General features: G+C 38.5%; 1 protein-coding gene across 4 annotated transcripts; it reads left to right on the top strand.

Annotated features, from left to right (window-relative positions):
- The first annotated feature begins 939 nt into the window (after positions 1-939).
- Positions 940-22,680, top strand: tnfa (tumor necrosis factor a (TNF superfamily, member 2)). 4 transcript variants are annotated; one of them, XM_086013550.1, is made up of 11 exons: positions 951-1,014; positions 3,499-3,538; positions 4,813-4,946; positions 7,044-7,132; positions 7,238-7,321; positions 7,385-7,464; positions 7,592-8,190; positions 20,344-20,468; positions 20,574-20,601; positions 20,709-20,765; positions 21,684-22,680. In XM_086013550.1, the coding sequence occupies exons 7-11, from the start codon at positions 8,115-8,117 to the stop codon at positions 22,142-22,144; spliced, it is 747 nt and encodes a 248-aa protein (XP_085869676.1). In that variant the 5' UTR covers positions 951-1,014; positions 3,499-3,538; positions 4,813-4,946; positions 7,044-7,132; positions 7,238-7,321; positions 7,385-7,464; positions 7,592-8,114; the 3' UTR covers positions 22,145-22,680. The 4 variants fall into 4 exon arrangements, with proteins under 4 accessions (XP_085869675.1, XP_085869676.1, XP_085869678.1 ...); XM_086013549.1 differs by lacking the exon at positions 3,499-3,538 and having other exon boundaries at positions 940-1,014; XM_086013552.1 differs by lacking the exons at positions 951-1,014; positions 3,499-3,538; positions 4,813-4,946; ... (2 more) ...; positions 7,385-7,464; positions 7,592-8,190 and adding an exon at positions 19,784-20,304 and having other exon boundaries at positions 20,419-20,468.
- Positions 22,681-25,719: the final 3,039 nt, after the last annotated feature.

Genomic DNA, 25,719 nt, shown 5'->3' with positions numbered 1-25,719 from the left:
TGAGACAGGGCACATATTTCACATCGGGAAAGAAATTCACGGCACACCACTTAGCAAGACGATCCACAAAACGTATGTATACAGATTATGTACTTTAACCCGTTGCAATTCTGGTATTTTTACCTGAATGCACCCAAAGTAAAACTGAAGCTGCACTTGAACCATTTGGAGTATCAGCATAGTTTTGTTCTCTTTGAAGATAACACTTTGAATTATTCTCCTTAACTGTCAGTCATTTCAAGTGCTACTGGCGCTGAATTATGGAAGTTTGAATACATAAAAGAAGGCGGATTTTATATCCGCCTATTTTTTTTTCTTTTCCAAAATCCTGCCTGGAAAATTTTGTATTAGCGTGGTGGACTAAATAACACAACAGGATTACAGATCAAAGGCTCCTCCAATTCCATTTCAAATTTGACAATAATACGACAGAAAATGAGCATTTTACACAAGTTACTAAGGGGATGTCCAGGCAAACCAAACGTGTGCCATTTGGGTGATCCCATTGCAACCATGTTCACATACGTAGGATAAAAGGCTGCTATTGTGGAATGCTTCAACAATCATGAGTTCTAATGAAACGTAAGACTTGGCGCTATCATATCCTACATCCGGATTTAAAAAAAAACGCAAAAAAAATCATAGGTGACGCGATATGACGTAGACACCTGACACGACTTGACGTCACTGGCAGCGGCTTTGAAAGTGTGTGTTACGTAAGTTACGCACGGTGTTTGTTTTTGTTCAAAAGAGTTTCCATGTTTTTTTTGGAGGGAAGAATTTCATTGGCCGTTAAGTGCGTCAATCATCAGTTTAGCACGTTTGGTTGTGACTGCAAACATAACTGACGAATCATCCATATGCAGGGGTGGTACTATTTACGCATGGAATATGTTCATTGGCTGTTGTTGAACTCTGACACGGGAAACATTAGTTTATTGATCAAGTAAGCAAATTACCAAACTAAGGTCCAGCCTATTCAAAAGAATGCTCGTGTGTCTAAATCCGTCGAAGGTAACTCAATCTACGATGGAAAATGTGTACATATGTAATATGTATATGTATCTGATAGCAACCTGTAACTGTTGCAGCAGCTAATAACATGGCTTTATGGATGTAAGGCTTGTTGTGGACTAACTATATGACTGGAATACCTTTACTGGACCCTTGTCGACGTAATATGATAATTGATGGTGGATTTTGAAATTGTGTCAGACATTTGAGGATGAAATGCTGAGTTGCCCATTTTTTTGTGTGTTAGCGATTGTTTTGACTTAAATGCTCGCCGAGCCTGCAGATATGATTGTATATTATAATGTTTGGTATCATTCGAATCTGCGGAAACTCAGGTTTCTAACCATATATAACATGCCCAGGAATGCGTTGAAGTTGTGCAATATGTAGTGAATGTCCCCCGTGCACGACACCCGTGGGCCGATGGAACGACAATGGGTGTTAAAGGGGAACAAATTGAGGAATTCAAATCACATTGCGCATGCTAGATATATTTGCATATGATCTGCTTGAGATGTCTGTTGTGAACTGGCGCTACAAATAAACTTTGACTCGTTAACTAGTGCTGAACAAAATTCGTTCAGCCCTACTTAAAGCGGAAGTCAACGCAAACACATTTTTTCAAGAATATGTTCTATGCAAGCCCACGAGTTGGAACAGGGCATTCTGATAAATATTGTGTTTGTGGAACAAGTGTTAATCCACTCTCTGGGGGCAGCCATTTTGTCTTGTGTCGACTGAAAATGACATCACAACTGCTCACAACGACCAATCATGGCTCAGATTCAGAAATCAATTCAGCCGGGCTAAAAATGAGTGGATTTTGTTGCTTAAATTATATTCCACAAACGCAAAATTAATCAGAATGCCGTGTTTGAACTAGTTAGCCTGCTGGGAACATATTCTTGAAGAAAATATGTTTGGGTTGCCTTCCGCTTTTAAGTCACTAAGTGGAAGAAAATTTCAAAGACTGATTCAAGCACTTCTTTGATATGCCATTTTAAATTGCTGTTATGACAGTAAATACAAAATTCATCTACATTTAATTGCTGTAATGTAATTTCGCATTTAGATTCATGAACTCAACAAATACTTTCATATCCACATTAAGTAAAAATTACAGTAATGTGTTTCTTTAGGGGTACGCCCATTGTGCACGTGGCGTGAAATTGAAGCAACGGTCATAAACAGTAAACCAAAGCAGTCATCATGACAGGTCGCTGGATGGCGCTAGTGTGCAAATAGGCGCAATTGAACAAGCAGGCGAAGAAGGTTGGTTTGGATTGGCGGACGTGGCGCCAGGCCTGCAAGGTCTTATTGGCATGCACGAAGGGTTGAATTATCTGTTAAAATGTGACTATAATGGTCTAAATTGTCTCTTGGCCAATGGATATTATGTTTGGAAGCAGATATGAAAAAACAACTCATTTGATTTTAATTTTAAAATACAAAACACCAAAATTGAAATACAGCGTAATTTTCTATTTTGTTATCTGGAACGAGTAAGGAAAAGTCTAAAAACGGTTTTATTTTCCATTTTAATTCTAAAACGAAAATGGCGATATGTACTGTAATGATCCATCTCCAGCCTCATTATTCAAACGCTACACTTGGAGAAAATTGTTGCTTCCCCTCTGTTAAAATAATAATAGATAAGAATGAGGGAGGTTAAAGACTATGGTGACACACAAGATGCCTGCCATTACAGGGTCAAGATGAGAATAGACTATTCAAAAGACACGTGTCTTTCAGGACACCAAGCACTGTCTCCAACGAAGATGTGCGATTGTGCGGCATTTGCTAACCCAGATGTCAAAGTCGGTCATGGGAATCTAATTCACAAATTTTTTGCATTTTGTGCACCCATTATGTGACTATTTTATGGTCACACATTAGAATTTCGTGTCCATGGTTTATAAATAATGTGGCCACAAATTAAAAAAAAAAAAATCTCATGTAATGTTTGGATCTCCATTAATGTTAGTGGATCCATTGCTGGGAGCGTTTTTTATTTTATTTTAAATGAAACAAACAATTCAGGAAATCCTGATGTGAGAAGGTGGTCCATCTCACATTCTCCATCCACAGCATAGCATTGCTTCTTAAAGTGTGTCGCTGTCTCTTTTGGTCATCGGATATTATGTTTGGAAGCAGATATGAAAACTGGAAAAACGACTCATTTGATTTTCATTTTAAAATACAAACACCAACATTGAAATAAATCTTATTTTTCTTTTTGTTTTCTGGAACAAATAAGGAAAAGTCTAAAAAACTGTTTCATTTTCTATTTTTAATTCGAACACAAAAATAGAATACAGCACGTGACACAAATCGAAGTACGGCTAGTATATCCGTTTTATATGCTCTCAAGTTGTCACCGAAAGCATTTCTCCTAGTAACCAGTAGATGGCGACAGCGTAGCACCTGAAGACTATCGTAAACTGCATTGCAACCTGGAAAAAAATTGTTGGTTTCTCTGTGTAGCAGTCCCCCGGAATGAATGAAGACGGAGAGCTCCAAACAGGTGCATTTGTCTCTTTTTATTGAAGCATAATTGTTCCAATCTGAATTGGTAGCACGGAAACTACAAATAGATGGTCTAAAAAACAAATACACAGTGACTAATTACATCAAGTATGTACATTCAGTAAATTAAATCACCCAGTATCAAAACAGTCAAACAAATTGGGTGAATGAAACAGAAACACCTTGCTTCGCTTTCCGAAGGTTGCAAGTTCCTCCAGTCAAAGCCAAAAGGTCCAATGTGGCCATCGCCACTGCCACTCAGTCGTCCCTTCAGCTTGCTGCACGCCAGAGTTCAACTAAACATTTCCGGCAGCCAGAGCGGTTTAAATAGGCGCAGGCGCTCCCCAGTGGACAATTAACCAACAGTTACACTCTGTTAAAGAATAATCATATATAAGAAAAAGTAATAAAAACAAATAAAACTTTAATGAAAACTAACTAATGAAAATCAGAAATAGTTTTTGAATTATGGTTGAACAGCTTTATTTTAAAAATGATCACCATAAACTCATGAAACAGGCCTGGACAAAAATAGTGGTAATAATTTGACCATATGGACATGTTCAACCAATGTGTCGTCGAATTAGCATCACAGATGTCTTGCAACTTGTAAGAAGTCACTTTTCCGGGCATACTACAACCATGGGGAAAGAACAACATTCTCGCCTGGATGATGAAGGATACAACAGCGATAATGTACACATATGCTCCACTACCCAAATAAAGAAATAAACACATTTTTATAAGGATGTATGTATGTACTGTATGTATGCTTTCATGGAGGACTAAGGAAATTATAATGTATTCATTCACATTTGACTGTAAATTAGAGAATTTTGACTCTCTCTATATATATATATATATATATATATATATATATATATATATATATATATATATATATATATATATATATATATATATATATATATTTTGTCCGACTCCTGATTGGTTAAGAACTGTGGCACAATTATACCGCCTGAATCACAAGCGTGAATCAGCGTATTGTACTCGTAGTAGAGAGTAGAGAGAAGCAAGCGTAAAAAATCTTATGTGTGCTTGTGGACGGTTTTGTACACGCGAAACACATTTTTGAACGCACAAAAACATGCTTTTTGTGCGCGGTCTTTCATATTACATACAGGCGAGACACTTTTGTACGTGGTAATTCACATTACATAAACGCGAAACATATTTTTGTACGCGGTATTTGACATTACAGTTACGTAATTGTGGCATCGATCTAACGCCATACCCTTCTTTTTTTTTCAGATCCACAAATATTTGTGATCGTGGGTTCGATCCCGCCTCCGGCCTACCTGTGTGGAGTTTGCATGTTCTCCCCGTGCCTGCGTGGGTTTCCTCCGGGTACTCCGGTTTCCTCCCACATTCCAAAAACATGCATGGTAAGTTGATTGGACACCACCCTAGGTGTGAGTGTGGATGTTTGTTTTGTCTCTGTGTGCCTTGCGATTAGCTGGCGACCAATTCTGGGTGTCCCCCGCCTACTGCCCGAAGACAGCTGGGATAGGCTCCAGCACGCCTTGTGAGGATAAGCGGTATAGATAATGGATGGATGGATGGAAATATTTGTGATTTTCACAAATGTATTTCACTTAAATAACTAAATATTTATGTTTTTGAATGGAAAGATTTAGTAGCACCAAAATGTGCTTTTCACACCCACAAATAGATTTCTGATTTTCACGTGTGTTTGTTTTTTTTAATTTATCACGACTTATCGTGTAAATATTCAATTCTGCGTGGGAAATGTCGAATGTGCCTTTGTGGATCAGCAGGCACGCCGTTTTTAAATGGATCTTTTTTACTATCCGTTTTGTTTGAAAAAACGCCAACTAATGAACAAATGATAAACGGATTGTTGGAGACAGAGACGCTACCCTCTAGCAGACTAAAGAGGGATGACCTTTAAAACACATGGGAATGTTGACAACCACTGTGTGTGGGATAGATGACACCATGGTACCCTCCGACTCGCACAGAAAAAAAAAAAGTAAAAATAAAAATCTCAGTCTCAGACCACAGACTAAAAAAAAAACATTTTAAAAAGAATTTGAGAAATCCTGTCCCATCCCAGTGAAAGTGACTTCTATCCCGCCCCGCTCCGTTCAGCATGACTGCCACTCCCGTACCGCTCCCTATGTTAGAGGTCAGATCACATTAAATGAGTAAAAGTTGCATTTTCCTCATTTATTTAATAGTTAGTCGCCCCCCGTCCCCCCAAAGGCTCTCTATTTTCCCAACATGTTTTTCCCTACTGCAGGGGTTTTGCACTTTTTCAGTTGGTCGCACCAGCACAGGATCTGGTTGCACTCTTTTTTACGCGCCTCAATGCTTCAAACGCATCATTCGCGCCGCCCCGTACGCAACCGCGCCTGCCCGCCCGCGTGAACTACATCGACTCCAATTGAAACGCACCGGCAGAAACGCTCCCAACGCAGCTAGCGTGAACGTAGCAATACAGTAGTGAGGACGGATGATAGGCTGGTGATCTACCCACAATGCCTTTGCGATCGACATAATGGGCGCCCCTGATGTAAATGTTTCCTCATTTTACAATACTTGAACGTTTAACTTTAATGAATGTGATTTCTTTATTAAAGGAATCATTATTTTTTTCTTCAATTCAAAAGAGTTCTCAGGGGCCTAAAGGAAGGTTTTTACTTACCTTGACAACCTGGGGCCTTGTGACTACAGCTAGGGCTGCTCAGTGTTGCTAACTTTGTAACTTTTTTGCAAAAATGTTGTGACTTTTCTAACCCCTCTTTGTTTAAAAAAAAAAGCAAGTAGCAAGTTATTATGGTTAAAATTAATGAAAAATCTAACACTGAAATAAAATAAAAATGCTTTTTTAAAAATGAAAATAGCCCCCCTCATCTGGGTTCAGACTGCAAATGAAGCCAATACTCTGGTGAGCACCCATAAAGATTGATTGTCGAGGCAGCTTTTAAAGGCAGAGCTGTCAAATTGTATGTTGTCAAGAAATGTCGAGTGCTGGGGCGTGACGTTGCCAGACAGAAAGAGCCTCCTGCACCCCAACATCAACAACTTAGCCAAACCTTTGAGTGTTGCTGACCAAAATGTTGTGTCACTTTTTTTTTGCTGCTGGCGATTGAGGTGAATAAATCATTAAATAGATAGCCATTACAGAAATATAAATAAATGTAAAAACTCAAAATGAATAAAAACACCTTTAAATCATTAAGAATGTCATGACGTATCTAAATTGATCCTGAACAAAATAATAAATATTAGAGTTAGTGCTGTCGATCGATTAATTTATCTTAAGTAATGAATGCAAAATTTAACATAAATCGTAATCACATTTTTTTCAACTATCATTTCATACGAAGCTTGTAACAAATATTTACTACACTATTTCCGAAATCTTGGGTCAGAAAAGTTGTCATGAGGATTATGCGGTTAAAAAGCATTTAAAAGAGCATACCGTCCAAGTGTGAATGTCTCCCATTTCTTCTCAGGCAGCCTCCAACTTTGGCTTCAGGACCTCATGGATGAGCAAGCAACAAGAAAGGCAAAAGTGTTGCTGCTTGTTGCTGGCTGTGAGCAGGTACTCGATTGTGCGCCACACTGGACTCAAGAACAAATCATTCAACTTTGTCGAGACAACTGGAACATGCTAGCTGAAATGAAATGTTCCTTTTCTTACCGGCAGAGGACTCATCCTCGGGAAGACGCACTTTGAGTCGTGTTCCAGCTCGTAGCAGTCCAGTGGCGCCATCTGCAGGACAACAAACATGTGAGTGGACAATTCTATTCCGAACCTGAAATGCAGTTACGTTTTACTGTTACGCTTCTGCAGGAGCTCCTCATTGATGCAGTAATCTAAAAACATGTAAAGATCGTCTCCTCGTCGCTGCGTGGAAGAAAAAGAAAAAGCAGGCAAGTGCTCTTTCAACATGCCAAGTTTTTTGTAGCCCGTTTAACCGGTCAGCGAGTTGATTATCGCGACACCTAGAACAAAAAACAGTCAAGTACTTTGATTCATCAAGTTTGTCTTTTGCAACAGGTCCCAACCTTGACAAATAGGAGCTTAACTTCACAAGTCGATCAATGCTGCACTGATCAAGTTCTTCAGCGCCACCTAGTGGACAAGAGCAGCACAAAAGGAAAAGTAACTTGTTGAGCAGGATCTTCAATCCCGTTCCTTGTGGGTCGCTGTCCTGCCCATTTTCCATTGCGCCCATCTGCAACACACTGATTGAAATGATCAAGCTCCTAAAGAGTTTGCAGATTATTTGAATCAGGTGTGACGCAACAGGGAGACAAAACATTCAGGAACAGGATTGGAGACGCCTGATGTGTCCAGACTGCAATTGGCAAAACTTCTGAGAAAAAAAACCCCTCACTTTATACACCACCATTTAATTCCACAGCTCTCAATGAAGCTCTGGCATGACTGCAGAAAAAGAGGGGGGGTGGGGCTGGCCGGGACAAATTTTCATCCAGAATCTTTGCTGATTGAGAAGATCACAGGAGGCCCCTTGGTCAGCACATGCTAAAATGATTAGTCAAACATTTGTAGTACATGTATGAAAGCATGTGTTTTACCAGTGAGGAGAGCAGAGCTGGACGCCTCTTCAACAGCATGGTGGCCTGAAAGACAACGTAAGCATTCCACTTGAAAATACTCAGCCTGACAAGCTAGTGGCTTAGCAACCTGACATTTGGTGGACATGCAGAAGTCCAACGATGCCCCCCCCCCCCCCCCCCCAAAATGTCTTGTCTGTCCTTAAAATGTGTCACTACCGAAACACACAATTACAGAAGAATAAAAATAATTCTACTGGACTATTCATATTTTTTTCCATTCCCCCTCTACAGAGTATTTTTTATAAATTAATATATATGGTTTTGACATCAAAACCAATCAAATTTAATTTTTAACAGAATTTAATGACTTTTTCCGAAATAAAATGTATATGCTATTTTTCATTGTAAAATGTAGAAAGTTGATCATATTGACTTCAAAAGTCATCATTAATTAAAACAAACATACCCTTACACAATCATTATCAAAAATTGTTGGTTGATTATTCAATACTTTTTATTTTTGTTAAAACATCTTTTTTTTTTTGGTAGTGACTGCAACATTTCAGTAGTGACCATATTGTTGCTGCTGTTGCAGTAATACTTTGTGTGAGGTTAGCATTGTAATCACTTAACTAGTTTTGCTGTATTTTAACTTTTAACGTGTATTATAACTGATGAAACATTATTTTTTCGATTTTCTACTGCTTTGTGCTGTACTCAGGCTCACAGGGGGTTGGAGTTGATCGCAGCCGACTTAGGGCTAAAGCAGGGTACACGCTGGACCGGTCACCTGTCCATCACAGAGCTCTCCATCATTGAGAAACGGTGGTTTCACCTTCCAAATGAAAATTTAATTGGAATGACAAACATTTTTGGAACATACATTTCCCTGTATGTATGTTCCCTCTCTTTCTGTTTTTTGAGAGACATCCGGTGGTCTTGTCTTTTCCTCCATGCTCTTTTATGACTTTCCTTTGCTCTCTGCTAGATAATTTATTGGTAGACTTCAGCTTTCCTTCTTCCTTCCATCTCTTATTTTTAAGAATAAGAATAAGAATGCCTTTATTGATCCCACAGTGGGGAATTTTTCATTGTTACAGCAGCAACGATATAGGTCACACAGAGACGGCGGCATAATGTAGCCGTTGATGTATAACATTAACAGTAAACATTCAGAATCAACAAACAATTTAGATATACGCAGTAACCATGTATATTCACACCAACATTTCTTTCTCTTTACTTTATTAAATATTCGTTGCATTTCACTCGGTCATTGTAACCCTTCTCCTGTACTCTGTCTCTGCTAGGTTTTTTGGCATTTTGGTGTTTTTCCCTTCAAATTAAGATAAAATATAAAATAAAATATTGTTAAAATCAGAAGGCTCTATGCATGACATATGTATCTGTATTATATTATTTAAAACTTACTTTATTCAAAAATAAACATCATATTGTCACTACCAAAACCATTATGTCACAACCGAAACCTTTCTGTATGTTTCGGTAGTGACCGGTTCAGGTTTATTTTTCCCTTCAAATTTTGATAAAATATGGAATATATTATTGTTAAAATCAGAAGGATCTATGCATGATATATGTATCTATGTATTATATTATTTAAAACTTACTTTATTCAAAAAGAAACATCATATTGTCACTACGAAACGTTTCGGTAGTGACATTTTATGATAGTTGTTGACAATACTCAACAATGCTAGGCACAACGTGGCTACCACAGACAGTTTTGAGCATGTGTACAGAGATAGCAAACAGTACATTTAGCATTAAAATCAAAAGTGCTCATTTTATTGCCGAAATGAGGTGTTCGGTAGTGACGGTCCTTGGAACCACATGCTGATTTTCAGACTTTGGAGGGCACATAACTTAATAATGCTGCCAACTAATTACTCGCCATGTGGCCAGTGATGAACATGAAGGTAATGTCTCTTACTGGTGACATTTCTGAGGATGTGGCTAAAACCAAGCCCTGCCTACAGACAAATACTCTTTGCGTTAGTAACATGAAAAGTTGGGACAGGTTTTTTTACATAAAAACTTCTAATTTGGAAAACAATCTATAAAGTCAATGTAAATCTTTCACCATACATTTAAAACCAACTAAGATGTTCTATTAAAGTAAAGTATTTTTAAATTAGCAAAAATCTTCCACATTCTTTTTCATAAATTGACATTTAGGAGTTAGAGTTTGGGACAGCCACCTCCCAATAGGAAGTAACATATAAAAGATGACTTTTTATCCATTCAGTTTAATAGTATCTCAATTAATGCCTTGTGGTAAAATAGATCATAACAAGATATTACTAAATATGCTAGGTCTGAACACTTTAAAATTTGATTTTCATTGTGGGACAGCAATTTCAACCAATTCGGTAGAATGGCTCATATACGAATCGTATTTCGATTAGTGTTACGTGCTGTATTCTATTTTTGTTTTCGAATTAAAAATAGAAATTAAAACTGTTTTTTGGACTTTTCCTTACTCATTCCAGACAACAAAATATAAAATTAAGCTGTATTTCAATGTTGGTGTTTGTCTTTTAAAATGATAATTAAATAACGAGTCGTTTTTCCATTTTTCATATCTGCTTCCAAACATAATATCCAATGACCAAAAGCGACACGGATCCCGTGGCCTCATCGACATTAACTAAAAACGAAAAAGAGCTCAAGATTTTTCACCAACATTCTGTAACTTTGCTAAATGACGCGATTATTGTTATGTCTTTAGAGTTCCACATGGTGGTGCTGCAAACAAATGTATACATTTAAATCACAATTAACCAGCTGTAGTCCACGATGGGCGGCACGGGGATCGACTGGTTAGCACGTCCGCCTCACAGTTCAGAGGTCGTGGGTTCGATCCCTCCTTGGGATAGGCTCCAGCACCCCCGCAACCCCTGTGAGGATAAGTGGTATAGATAATGGATGGATAGTCCACGATGTGCCACCATTAATCACAGTACCGATTCGATTTGTTAAAAATAAGATGAAACCATTTTATAATCCTCCTGCATAATCAGTATCATTTAGGATATACAGTTGGCAGAATATTTAATGAATGCCTTTGTTTGTGCATTAGTCGTTGGGATGATGAAACAAGGTGTTAAATGTTAAAGCGCTCCTCTTAAGCAGTTTAGAGGTATGTTTTACATACACAATTTGAGAAAATATAGGATGCAAAATATATATATTGTAGCATTTTGGGAGTATGAGGGTGGCGCCTCACACCATGCCTTGAGGTGTTTGCGCGTGTGTAGGTGTGCGCACGCGTGTGTGTGTTTTAATGAAAATCTGTTCTTACCTTGTAGTTCATTAATGATACTACCATACCGATTGTGTACATGATTAGCTAAGTGTGAAACTTTTGGCCGTAGTAGGTGATAGTGAGAGACAGTAACTGCAGTTATTAACCAATTCATCACTGAACCCTAAAACACTACAGTAACAGTGAACCCATCCTCGACAAAATTGGTAAGAGGCTAGAAGCTCCACACATTTGTCCCAAACTGACCTGATGGCAAATCTCTGCTCCTAAACTGATCCAGCGTCTGCATTATCAGAGCGGATAATCCTGTTAAATAGACATTTTCCAGAGACACTGTTACACGAATAGCACATGAATATCTGCTATATTATTCAATATTTTTTATTTTTGTATAAAAATAATGTCCTAAAGGGATTGTGTAAATTCCAATGAAAATAAATGAAATGAACTATAAAATGTACAATGGGTATGTGAATACCTTTTCAAGGCATTTAATGCTCTCCCCCCCCCCCCCCCCCCCCAAAAAAAAAAAAATCAACTTTAGTTTTATCAGCCCATAACACATTCTCCCACATGTGTTTTGGGAGATTTGGGAGAAGAAAGTTTTCTAGAAAGTAAAAGAGCCAAGACAACATCTTAGGATGAATGAAAAGCTATCCTCCCATTCTGAATGACAGACAATCGCGAATAGTTAATGTGCATGTTTGGGGGGAAAAAATTAGCTGTAAAAACCACAACACCGACTATTTGATTTAACTCATTCACCGCCAGACATTTTCAGACCCTTTTTTACCCTAATTGATGAAAAAAATAGAAAAAAATATAAATCAATTCATGTGATTGAATGGCTGGACTGTGAAAAGACAAGTAACTTTGTCAATGGCAGTAAACGAGTTGATGAATTATTAACTACCTAAGTGACTATTTACTATTACCATGTGAAAAATATTTCAATTATGTGACGTAATAAAGATGCAAAAACAAGCCCAACGGTATAAATGTCAGTCTATTCAAACATAATTGCCATTGCAATATAAAATGCGTGTTCCACACTTTTTCAATGATGTTGCAAGAAGCCTGACGTTTGGGCCAAACATGCACCGGCACATCCCAGTGGCTTACTTTAAAAGATGAGACATAAAAATCTAGTTTCAACTGCGTTTAAAAAATTCCATGTATCAAATCTGTTAATTTTACCTTCCCCCTCCACATCTTATCTTCCACTGTGTACACATGAGAAAATACAAAAGGAATCATGCATTGCGTCATCACAATTTGTCCAGCCACTATTGCATAACCATGGTGTTTCCTTCTTTCCAAATCCATCACATCCTCTCACAACTCATGTTTGTTTTAATCCACTGTTCCAAACTCGATTTGGAATATTTTACATTTTCACTTCTATGTTTGATCAAGGCCACCAGGTTTAGTGCTTCTGGTTTTCCCAGAGAGTACTTTCTCTTATTGTCGGTCAAGAACGAAAGAAAGAATTGATTTGGAAGTAAAAACTTTTGCGAGGGTTTTGGCAGATCATGAGAGGTTTCAATCTGAGTGTTAATCAGCAGCTTCTCTTTGGCTAAGCATATTCTCAAATAACCTACTTTTTTGTAATTGAATCATCATCCTGAAACTTCAGTGCTCTACTTTGTTGTGATGCAAAGGAAAACCACAGGTTGAGATTGGGGTCATCATATTTGAAAGCGTAATACGGAAAAAAAAAGTCTGAAGATCAGCATGATGGGTTATTTATCATATCTGTCATATTTATGATAAATGTGCAAGAATAGTTATCGTATTTTCCGGATCATAAGCCGCTATTTTTTTTATATAAGGTGCAGCTATTCTGTGGATTTTTCTTCCACCGCAAGGAGCGGTTCAGCTCCTATGCATGTACATTTACAGTTCAAAATTGTTCTGTAAATGCAGTAAATATCAAAATTTTCAATTTAGGTGTGGTTTGTATATGTTTTTTTTCATTATTATTATTTTTTAATTACAGTGGGTGCGGGTTCATAGTGCAGGTGCAGTTCATAGTCCGGAAAATACGGTAATCAATGCATTTCAGTTTTTCCGTTACATTGTGGGGAGGGCACTGGGGGCGTTGCGGTTGAGTACAGACAAAGAGAAGGTGGATGCAAGTGCACAGAAGAAAGTCAAGGCAGAAGTGCAAGGACATCTCATGAAATTGATTTATTCACAAAAAAGTCAAACGATGAGAGGCAGGATCAAAATCCTAATTAGAAAAAGTAAAAAAAAAAAAAAAAAAGAGGAAAAGAGAAACTAAGTCCCTGATAGTGTAGTGGTACACACGCCTGAGTTGTGTGCGGGCAGCGTGGGATCGATTCCCGCTCAGTGACAGTGTCTATGTGTGCCCTGCGACTGGCTGGCGACCAGTTCGGGGTGTAGTCTGCCTTCGCCCATTGACGGCTGGGATAGGCTCCAGCAACTCCCCGCGACCCTGTATAGGATAAGCGGTTTGGAAGATGACATGACATGATGACATGAAAAGAGAAACTAAACAAAGAAGCACAATGATTAGACACACCACAGTAAGACAAACTTTCAATAATTTTAATAGTTCATACATAAATATGATATACAATTGGAAATAAATCGTTTTTTAAATTTTTATTCTTTAAATTTTGCCTCATTCAAGAAGGTGACTCAGATGGGCAATGGAGCGACCTAGAACCCTCGACTTACCATCCGACACTGATAAATATCATGACAAACAAATCATTCAAGAGGCTTGCTGTGGCAACCCCTGATGGGACAAGCCGAAAGTCACAAAAAACAGGACTACACACTCTGATGCAGACACTCTGAAGGTTTCTACATTGAGGGAAGGCAAGCATCCCATGGAAGAAACTCAGAATTTGGTGATATCCTGACTTCAGCAGTCAGTCAGCAAATGGGAATGGTTTTCATATATATATATATATATATATATATGTGTCTCAGCATGTTATCCAGTCTAGTCTCAGCATGTTATCATGCTGAGACTAGACTGATTTTCAAAAATTAGGGCTTAATGTGCAGAATTTGAAAAGGAACATTAAATATGTTTATTGTGCACTACTGAAGTGTAATATGAAACTGTGGTCTAAATGTATGATTGTTTATGTTGTTTTTATGGCTGACCACTAAAAAAAAAATCGTTTTGAAGTGACAGGGGAATTTTATTCAGGGAAGGATGTGACATTGGCACGGATTTAAACCACATTTTCATGTGACTATTCACGGAGGGTAAAAACATGCTCACCAAACTTGAAATTCAATGTGATGCCAAACAAATTCCTGTATTGCATGCAGGAATTCACTTCCTGTTCCTTCTTGCCTGCCACAAGTCTTGTTTTGGTGAATAACTATTTCCAAAGCATTATCTTGCTGACAAAGTAGTTATGACTGCTGGTATCTTTTCTTACAATACGGTGGCTGAGCACTAGACTGCTCAACAATTCTTTTGCATTTTTACATGACTGAAATATAGTTATCACAAACAAAAAAAAAAACCATACAACTCAATCCATTTCCAGTCATTCATCTGTACAGCAAAGGGAGGGACATTTTCCTGGAAGATTTTTGTAAACATACAGTATCCCTCCATGTTGATAAATCACCGGAATAGAACAATCAACATTGGTGGTTCTGAGTGAGACGTCAGGTGACAACCTAGCGATAATAGTCACTGTCAGCAAGGCTCTCATTCACAAAATATTTAGTGAGTTAGAAACTCCTACCAGTTTCGTGTGCAGCATTTTAGCGCCTTACTATAGTTGATTCTGTGGCCTGTGCAAAGGCTACTTCAAAATGTTCCTTTAAAGCGGAAGTCAACCCAAACATATTTTTTTCAAGAATATGTTCTATGTAAGCTTACATGTTGAAACAGGGCATTCTGATTAATATTGGTTTGTGGAATATGAGTTAAGCAGCAAAATCCATCCCTTTTTAGCCATTTCAGGGGGCGGCCATTTTGTCACTTCTATCGACTGAAAACGACATCACAACTACTCAGGGCTCAGGTAACGACCAATCGCGGCTCAGCTTCAGAAAACAGGTGACCTGTGATTGGTGGTTGTTCGAGCAACTATGATGTCATCTTCAGTCGACAGAAGTGACAAAATGGCCGCCCACAGAGATGGCTAAAAACAGGTGGATTTACTCTTATTCCACAAACGCAATATTTATCAGAATGCCTCGTTTCAACTAGTGAGCTTGCATAGAACATTCATTCATTCATTATCCATACCGCTTATCCTCACAAGGGTCGCGGGCGTGCTGGAGCCTATCCCAGCTGTCTTGGGGCAGTAGGCGGGGGACACCCTGGATTGTTTGACAGCCAATCGCAGGGCACACAGAAACAAACATCCGCACTCACAATCACAATCACACCTAGGGGCAATTTAGAGAGTCCAATCAACTTACCATGCATGTTTTTGGAATGTGGGAGGAAATCGGAGGACCCGGAGAAAACCCACGCAGGCACGGGGAGAACATGCAAACTCCACACAGGGAGGCCGGAGCCGGGATCAAACCCACGACCTCTGAACTGTGAGGCGGACTAGCTAACCAGTCGACCACCGTGCCGCCCTGCATAGGACATATTCTTTGCAAAAATATGTTTGGGTTGACTTCCACTTTAACCAAGGTCACATGCTATGAGTCAATACCTTCATTGATTTGTTTTCATTAGGCTTTAGACGCTTTAATTACAAGAGGGAGAGGCAGCTACTGGCAAGCATCTTGCGCCATACTTAAAGGGGCTCTTGATTCATTTTGGAAATTAAAAAGGCTTATATAGCTGAGCGGTTGTAATAAAAGTGTTCACTGGTAGATGGCGGACATCACTCACCACGGCTTCCAATCCCGACTGTCGTTGCGCATCAGAGAAGAAGAGAAAGCATGCCGTTGTGCGCATTCACTTTGAATAAATCCATTACAAGTCATTTAATCATATTACAGTTCTCATGACTAAATGCTAAGTGAGTCGCTGTGCGTAAAATGGGCCAGCCCCGCCCCGTCTGCACGTCAGCACAAATCAGCCGAGTCAGCCGGTGACAGTCATCACCTGCCGTCAGCCGCTGTGAAATGACTCAAAACATGCAATATGTTTCACCTGCACATGGCATTGGATTTACTACAGCCATTGGAGCGCACAAGATTTAAGGCATGCACGTCTTTGTGAGAATGAGAACCAGGTGAGGTATAAACAGGGAACGCCCTCATTTGAGGGATGCTCCACTTTAAGTGACACACTTTAGTCGATGGGAGTATCTGGTTGGTTACAAAAGTGCCTGACTTAAGCATAAAGAGAGAATATGCCCACAAGTGAGTTGATTTTTATGAAAACATACATAAAATGAGTGTTTGCACTTAATGTTGGTTAGCTGTTCAGCGGTTTTGTGTCATCTTTCTTTTTTATGCAAGAGAACCCTTTGCACAAGGGAAAACTAAAATCACAGGATGTGGTTATTTTTTGTTTGTTTCACAGCTTTAACTTCATAACATCCAACCTTGTTGGAGTGGATCTTTGCATCTTTTGCATATGCATTTCAGTTCATATCTATCTATTGCATATGCATTTCAGTTTATATATATATATATATATATATATATATATATATATATATATAGATTAATTTAAATTTCATTATGCACTAAAAAAAATTAACTCAGTTAACTCACTTCTACTTCCTGTAGGAGCTCACCAGCCAAACTTAGAGGAGAGTCACTGTTGCAAAGACGGACTCTTACGTAGTTTTACTTGAAAAGGTTGACGACTCATTGGAGAAATCCAAAGAAAAGTCTTTGGTGTATCGTTCAACTGTTGTATTTTACAGGAAAAGAATCGTATTCAAGGATCAAAGAAAGCTATTACAACAGTCTTTGAACCGAAATATACTTTTATTTTTTTTCCACATTAATTCCAAGATTTTACTCAAGTAAATATCGCTTCGAGGCTTTGTAAAAAATTGTAGTTCACAAATGCAATTCATCGCCATCAATTATGGAAAATTTTGAGATTAATTAGTTAAAAAAATTGAATTGCTTGACAGCACTAATACATATACATACACACATATATACATACACACATATATAAATATATAAATATATAAATATATAAATATATATATATATATATATATATATATATATATATATATATATATATATATATATATATATATATATATATATTGCTCTGTACATTGGTCCAGTAAACCAAACAAACGTGCATATACATATTTAGTTATTACTTAAAGAGGAAGTAAAGCCCCCAAAATTATTTGCAATAATATGTTCAGTTTTGTCATATATGTTGCTTGGAAGGGCGCAGTCCTATGTGGCCGGGAGCCCAGTAGCACCAGTGAAAAATTGTAACCCCCTCCATATGTCTATCCATTCCGTCACCCACTTTCCACCACCTGTTCAGGGTCTTGGGTGAGCCGAATTCTATTTGAACTGTGGGAGAGGCAGGATACACCCTGGACTGGTTGCCAGTCGATCAAAGGTCACATAGACAAACAAGTAATCACAGTCACGATCACAGCTATGGGCAGAATGATTCAAACCCAGACCCTGTGACTGTGCTGTAATGTAGACATGCTAGCCACATGCCTCGTTGCCACTGCCAATCATGGCAGCATTAGTAATAGTCAGAACTAGTTGAAACCAGTAGCCAAAACAGAGATTTGAACTTTCCAAATACATCTGTTTATTTGACTCATTTGCTAGCTTGTGCATTTAATATTAGCGTTACGCGACGGAGACGACGTGACAAGCGTTAAGAGTCAGTCATAGATGGATGTAACGGAGAGAATCCGGTCACTTTTCAAAATAAAATGTTTTTGAGCCTCAGATAATAAATAAACCGGAAATTGTATGTTTTTTTTTTTTCTTCTTTCATCTGTGTGGCCCGGTCCAAAGTGGCCTGTGTTCTGGTACCGGTCCGCGGCCCGGTGGCAGGGGACCCCTGCCTCAGAGAACGAACCTAAAAATGACAAAAATGACGTTGGAGAAAAAAGTCTGCTTCACATGCCCTTAAGCAAGCAATTATTGCGCACGGTTACGAAATAATAGAACCACACATTTCTCTTACAGTACACTAACGTGTGCTTGATGAGAGTGAACTTGTGTGAATTCGCACAGGAGAAGCTGGTATCAAAACAGCAACTGTTGGCTTTGTATGTTTTGCTTTTGAGAGCGCAAGCAAACAAGCAATCTTACTCGCCATAATTCTACCACACCTAATTTTTATAGTCAGTATCCTTCTATTATTGTGGCATGCAAGTAAGCACTGGCAAGGGAGCTTTCTGGGTAGAATCCCCATCACGGATTTTTGCCATCAAATGATAATCATCTGTTATCACTTGGCACCAAATAGACTTGAAGCTTGGGCCAAGCGGGGAGTTCCATGTTACTTGCAGAAATTCCTGAGCTGTCATGCAATTTTATTTTCGTACTGAATGAAAAGGGAAACACGTGTTGGATTGTGTTCCGTTAGCTATAATTGTAACACTTCCACTTTGCAGGCTGTGGATTGTAAAGTACAGTACAGAAAACAAAAAAAAACAAAAAAACACACCAATGAGGAAGCTTGACACTCTCTTTTTAATGTCTTCTTATGTCAACATCATGAATCACAAACACTCCTGTCTGCTTAAAGACCTCAACACTCATTCTGAATTATGAAAGTAATACCTGTTGCATATGCTCACTCTGGTAGGATTTTGCATGGCTGAGGACCCAAGTGCAGTTTAGCAGGAGAAGCAAGGCAGGAGGCAGATTGTTTTCAAACAAAAAAAGAATGTATTTCCAAAAAGGCAAACAGGGCTTAGGAAAAACCTAAATAAAGTTACCAACATCTAAGAAAATGAGATTTAAGTAAAAAAAGACACAAAAACCACAAAAAAATATAAAGATAAAAAATACAAGACAACGAGGAACAAGACACAAATGGCTGAGGGAGCTGATTGGAAGACACAAGTGACTGGTTTGACGAGTACAGGTGAGGAAAACACAGCCCCCCCCCAAAAAAACCCAACATCATCAACAACAACATCAGGACAAGTCATTAACAACAAGAAAACAAGACGTAACTTGAGACAAAACTAAATATAACCCAAGCATTCCATCTCTACAGGTTACTAAGTGCAGTGTGAAAAGGCTATCCATGGACCACATTTTGAGGAAGCAATAGTTTAGATAGACTGTATTGTACACTTGTCCAAATATCCTCATCTTGAGTTTCCTATTTTACCTCATCACAGTTCTTGTGTATCATATTTGTGAGGGGGCTGAAGGCAATGAAAATGTGTCAATTCACGGCCACTCCATATTGCTTGTCTATTTTTACAGAAAAGGGGAAGTGACACAATACAACAAAAGCACACCAAATGATTCTGCAATCACTGTTGTGTTTACTATCTGGATACAACACACAATGTGACGTCATACACGGATGTGTGACGTTCAATTCAATGATGTGTTTGTGGTTTATGAGCCCCGTCTAGTTTCCGTATATTTGACCCACATTAATACGACCAGTGCAGCACAATATACGTAAACAGTTGACATTTGAAAGAGATTGTGCTCATATAATTGCTATTAATATCTACTATATGTCCTTCTTCACGTGTGGTGTGTATGGCTGTATATTTTCTTGTTTGAGTGCTTGTGGGTGTGTAGGAGTGTCTTAAGTTTTAGATCCTCCTCAGTTTTGGTTCTCTCTACACTACAATGAATGATATCATCGGACTTCCCCCAGAGAACCTAACGGTTTTATAAAGAGCTGCTCTGTGCAATCTGGCAGTCAATAAACGCAAGTCGCAGAAGGAAGGCAAATTCTCAGAAAGACACCTAAGTGATAAAAGGCTCCTCATCATCAACAATGGAAGGTGACTGTAAAGTGACTCTTTTTGCTGCCGTGGACGCAGAATCAAAGAAGTCGTCAAGAACCGGTGTGAAACATGGCTCAAAGCTTACCATGGCACTTTTGGGTTTCACGCTAGTGCTTGCTATTGGCGCTGCTGCTTTTCTCGTCTTCAACATACACACCAAGGTGGGAACAACACACACGATTGTCACTAAATTATAGGCATGTCTCTCTGAAGGACTTGTCTGACTTGTGCTGGTTTAACTTTCTCCTTTTATTTCCTTTGAACAGAAGCCAGGACGAGATGAGGACAGTTTTGGTGAGAAATCACAACTTTTCTATCCCCTCAAAATAGCAGTAAAAACAGTATTTGAATTAGAATACCGAATAAAGTAACATAACAGCAAATCTCAATTTCTTTTACAGATATTCATCACACTCTGCGGCAAATCTCCAATGTCAGAGCTGCCATTCACTTAACAGGTAAGAACTACATCGAAATAAACTTTGGGGGGGGTTCATTAAAAAAAAGTGTCAGTTTTGGGAAGTGGATAGAGAATTTGAGAAAAATGTCCAGTTTGTGCCATGACCAAACAAACGTTATCACAAAGCTGATTTACAGAACATGTTTTTGCCCAAATAATCGTAATTTCTTGGATTCAACATTTGGCGATCATACATAGATAAATGTTTACTGCATACATAGATAAGCTGCAAACAGAACTGAAGTTATACCAATGATCAAAGTCTTTCAGAGCATTTCTAGAATCATTTTTTCATTTAATCATGCTCTTGCGCTGTACTTTCTTTTTGTAATTTTGCTAAACTACTTTTTATTTCTCGACTTTGCTTTTAGAGATCATTTTCTGTTTTTTTAATGTCTCAAAGGGGAAGTCAACCTCTAAAAAATATTTGTAATAATATGTTCTCTGCGCCTTCACTATTCTAAGCATGGCATTATGATAACAAGAGTTAATCCACCCGTTTTTAGCCATTTTGTTACTTCTGTCGACTGTAAATGACATCACAACTACTCGGGGCTTAGGTAACGACCAATCACGGCTGACCTGTTTTCAGAAACTGAGCCATGATTGGTTGTTACCTGAGCCCTGAGCAACTGTGATGTCATTTTCAGTCGAGAGAAGTGACAAAATGGCCGCCGCCTGACATGGCTAAAAACAGGTGGTTTTTAATGCTTAACTCATATTCCACAAACGCAATATTAATCCGAATGGAATGTTATGTTTTGACTAGTGGGCCTGCATAGAACATTCTTGTAAATAAAATGTTGGGGTTGATTTCTGCTTTAAATTAATTTCCATTAAAAGGCATTGTTTTGTAACTACAAGAAGCACATATGCGCTATACTACCATTAATTGAAGATCATCTCCCCTTTACAGGACAGTACAATTCTGAAATTGCCAATTCAGTGCAATGGATTAATGAGGTGGACCCGTCTCACTCTCAAGGGGGTCTGGCGCTCAAGAACAACGAGATTGTGATCCCCCAAGCTGGCCTCTACTTTGTTTACAGTCAAGTATCATTTCGGGTCACTTGTCGCAGCGATGACAACGACGATGCATCCTCACCGTCAATGGTCCACCTGACCCATAGAGTGAGACGCTGGTCCAGCTCGTTTGGGAATGACGAATACCGGACCATCCTGCACTCTGTCCGGACTGCCTGCCAAAAGACAGCCGGCGGCGATGCTGACGAAGAGGGCGGCTGGTACTCTGCTGTGTACATGGGAGCTGTGTTTAACCTGAATAAAGGAGACAGGTTGAAGACCGTGACGGAGAAAATGCTGCCAAATCTGGAGGAAGAGGCCGGGAAGACTTTCTTTGGCGTGTTTGCCTTGTGAAAACATGACAGGCAGAGCCCAATACGAAAGAATATGAAGAAATTGATGGTGAGCTTTGACGTCTGCTCATACACCTACATAAGGCTGGCACTCGATGGAAAGGAATTAACGCGTCATTCAAACAAGCTATGGTAAGAATAGCAAGGCTAAGCAACGCCACTGTAAGGTGGTTTTGTATAAAACTGTTATGTACCATCTCTGATATATATGGGATTTAATACATTACGTACTGTGTACTATCAAGTGTCAGTACCTTTTGCTGTACTACAATGCACAAACTTAATTTGTCAAATGTATACAACTTACTGTTGTTCATGCAAGGTTAATAATTAACACACTGCATATACCCTGAGATGATTTGTGAAACTGCACTGTACTGTATTTATTGAATCTATTTATGTATTTATCTATTTATTTCTACCTGCGTCATATGTGGTTTAATGCTTTGAACAATGTAAACACAAGTCAATTCTTTTTTGTGATGTGAAACGTTGACATAGGATTGGATTCATTATTTAATAAATTATTTATTTAAACACAAATGTTATATTTATTGACGTTGACAAACAGTACCATGCTGCGATTGGCTGGCAACCAGTTCAGGGTGCACCCTGCCTAAGTGCCTGAAGACAGCTGGGATAGGCTCCAGCATGGAAAACTTTTAGGTTTAACAGTAAAAGAATGACGTCCCCCACCAAAAAACCCCAAAACAAAAAAAAACAACGAGACTAGCATAAATGACAACAGTGATCCTATTGTGAATGACATTCTTATTTCCTGGTGGTGGGAAGAGGGCCTAACGGATATGGCATGATAAAACGCAACAATTTTTATGTAATTGTACATATTGTGTATATTATAATTCTTCTAATGCATCATTATTATTATTACAATGTATCATTATCCATCACTGTTAATAATATTATAGTGCCCACTTATCAATACATTTGGGAGTCTTAACTAGCAATGGCTAATATAAGTTGGCGGTTGGTGCACAAAATGTCAACACACTCTATAAAGAATGTGGAAAGAAATTTGCATATTGTAGAAATGATTAAATTGTGATGTATAATATATGTAATAGTGATAGAATGTTAATAAGCATATATGTAATTTTAATGACTGCTTGTAATTTGTTTAAATGTTTTACCCAAATTGTAACAATATATATATATATATATATATATATATATCAGTGGTGTCCAAACTACGGCCCCGGGGCCATTTGCGGCTCACTATCCATTTTTCAGCAGCCCGCATCAGATACTAAAAATGACATTTGACATGGCCCACAGGGCTAGTAAAAAATAAATAAATATGGAGGTGGGCAGTGTGAGGAAGGAGGGTATAAAAAAAATAGGTGCCATTACTCTTAATAAATTGGTTTACAGCGTTTGTAGATATGCAAAGATACCAACAAATATGTCATGTCATGTCATGTCATTTTCCAAACCGCTTATCCTATACAGGGTCGCGGGGAGTTGCTGGAGCCTATCCCAGCCGTCAACGGGCGAAGGCAGACTACACCCCGGACTGGTCGCCAGCCAGTCGCAGGGCACACATAGACACTGTCACTGAGCGGGAATCGATCCCACGCTGCCCGCACACAACTCGGGCGTGTGTACCACTACACTATCAGCGGACACAAATATTTACGACTAAAATAAAAAACAAAATTCTCTGAAAAACACTGAGGAATAAAGATAATTTAATTTCAGAAGATTAAATTGTTCCTTCAGCATTCTGCTGTCAAGGTCCAATTTATAAACATATCACAATGATAAACGTGATCGAGTAACTATTTTAAAAATGGTCAGCGTACGGCGGTTTGCTCTTGTTTCGGCCCTCAGACGCAAATGTTTAGACACCCCTGATATATACCATATCTACACAAATAAGAGTTTATTCAAACAACAATTAGCTTTTTCTGAATACATTAAAAATTATATCGAACACAGCTGAGGTTAGCATGTTACCGTGACCCCCGATCTGTTAATCGGATTCTTAACACCTAGAAATAAAAGATGAAATGTTGATCTAGTCTCATATTCATCTTTTGATGTCAAACCCAATTTTTGTACAAAATATGAACAACAGCAAGAATCGTCAACCATAAAGTATGTACCGTAGCAAAAACAACAACGTGTATCACTGAATTGCCTGTCCTGTAAATAAACAGTTGAGAATGAAATTCAAAAGAACAATATGACATACTGTAACCATCAGCAGTGCAGTGGAAACTATAGAAAAATAAATAATGTGTATAACGCAAATATTACTATACCGTGCATACTGCAGATGAACAAAAGTAACAGAACTCATCTGAAAAAAACACATCCAGGGATGGTTGATTCACTATCCGGTGTCTCATTACAACATGTCAGCGCTTGTGGTTTCACTGCACTCACTGATACTACAGTATATACACGTCGCATATGAGTTGCTTTTCCAAAATTGGGATTTTCAGGGACATCGGCTGATGTTGCGCAATACCCACCTCCATGCATCAAAAGGAAGAACGGACCGCTGCAGCTCGTTGCGAATACTGCCATCAGACACCGTCTTGTTTTAAATTCATGCGGATAAAGTGGGTGGATTTGTAACACAAAGGAAGCTTTGATGACATTTTCTACCTACTCGATATGATAAAAATAGCTCCTTCACTCGAATAGGTTGTTATGACTGGTATCTATTGTGCATACAGTACTCGCGCTCCCCCAAACCCTTTAATCCATAAAAGAGCACCATCATTTATGATCATCATATATCATGCATGACAGTAATCCATTGTCACTATGCAGTGAAAATTCATTATTATTATTATCGTTCTTATAACCCTCACCTGCGTTCATTTACAATGCACTTTCTTACAGTGCTCTTTCTTACCGAGACATATGCAATACCACTGGAGTGGTTCATCAAGTGTGGAAATAGTGAAGGGTTAGTCCCACTGTTAACTGGGAGTTCCCCCGTGGACACCTGCAGCCCACAGAGGAACAACCACACATACGACAGGTGGAAAGTTTTTCTACTGTGCTTTCACTCTACTCCATCTCTTGTAACATTTGTAAGATTGTAACATTCTTGATAGGACATGAACATATGTCAAAGGTCAACACATTTTTTCATTAAAGGCCTTTTTTTAAGCGCTGTAAAAAAATGAAAAGGGTGTTTGTAGTAAGGCTTATTAAGGTTGAGCAGAAGAAGGTTGTGGGTTCGAATCCTGGCTTTAACCTCTTTGTACGGAGTGGGTTTAAAATGGTTGGTTGAATTTGTACAATTTTATGGTAAAGGGCTTAAACACTGATGTTAGAATGTTTTTTGTGAAGGTGGTAATGTAGCGTATACATCCACATATGTATATGTATACTAATATTCATTTACGTTATTTATACTTTATGCCAGAATTCTACTCAACTCTACTTTAAAAACTTGTTTTGTGAGTTTCATTCTTCAAAACAACACTGGCATGTATGCGTGCTGAAACTGAAATGGAACAATTTGCCAGTTTATCAGGTATTACAGCATAGAAATATATTTTTTAATACTGTACCACATGAAATACAGTCTGTAAA

Source organism: Filicampus tigris, chromosome 18 (assembly GCF_054856515.1).
Source record: "Filicampus tigris isolate MCC_2025a chromosome 18, RoL_Ftig_1.0, whole genome shotgun sequence".
NCBI classification, from domain to species: Eukaryota; Metazoa; Chordata; class Actinopteri; order Syngnathiformes; family Syngnathidae; genus Filicampus; species Filicampus tigris.
The sequence above is the reverse complement of the archived record's forward strand: the minus strand, read 5'-3'. Positions and strand labels throughout refer to the sequence as shown.

Excerpts from the sequence above, each read along its gene's own strand:
- tnfa (XM_086013549.1), top strand. The coding sequence starts at position 8,115 with ATGAAAGCATGTGTTTTACCAGTGAGGAGAGCAGAGCTGGACGCCTCT. Across the intron at positions 8,191-20,343 it reads ATGGTGGCCTGAAAGACAAC|AATCAAAGAAGTCGTCAAGA; the intron begins GTAAGCATTCCA and ends CCGTGGACGCAG. Across the intron at positions 20,602-20,708 it reads ACGAGATGAGGACAGTTTTG|ATATTCATCACACTCTGCGG; the intron begins GTGAGAAATCAC and ends TTTCTTTTACAG.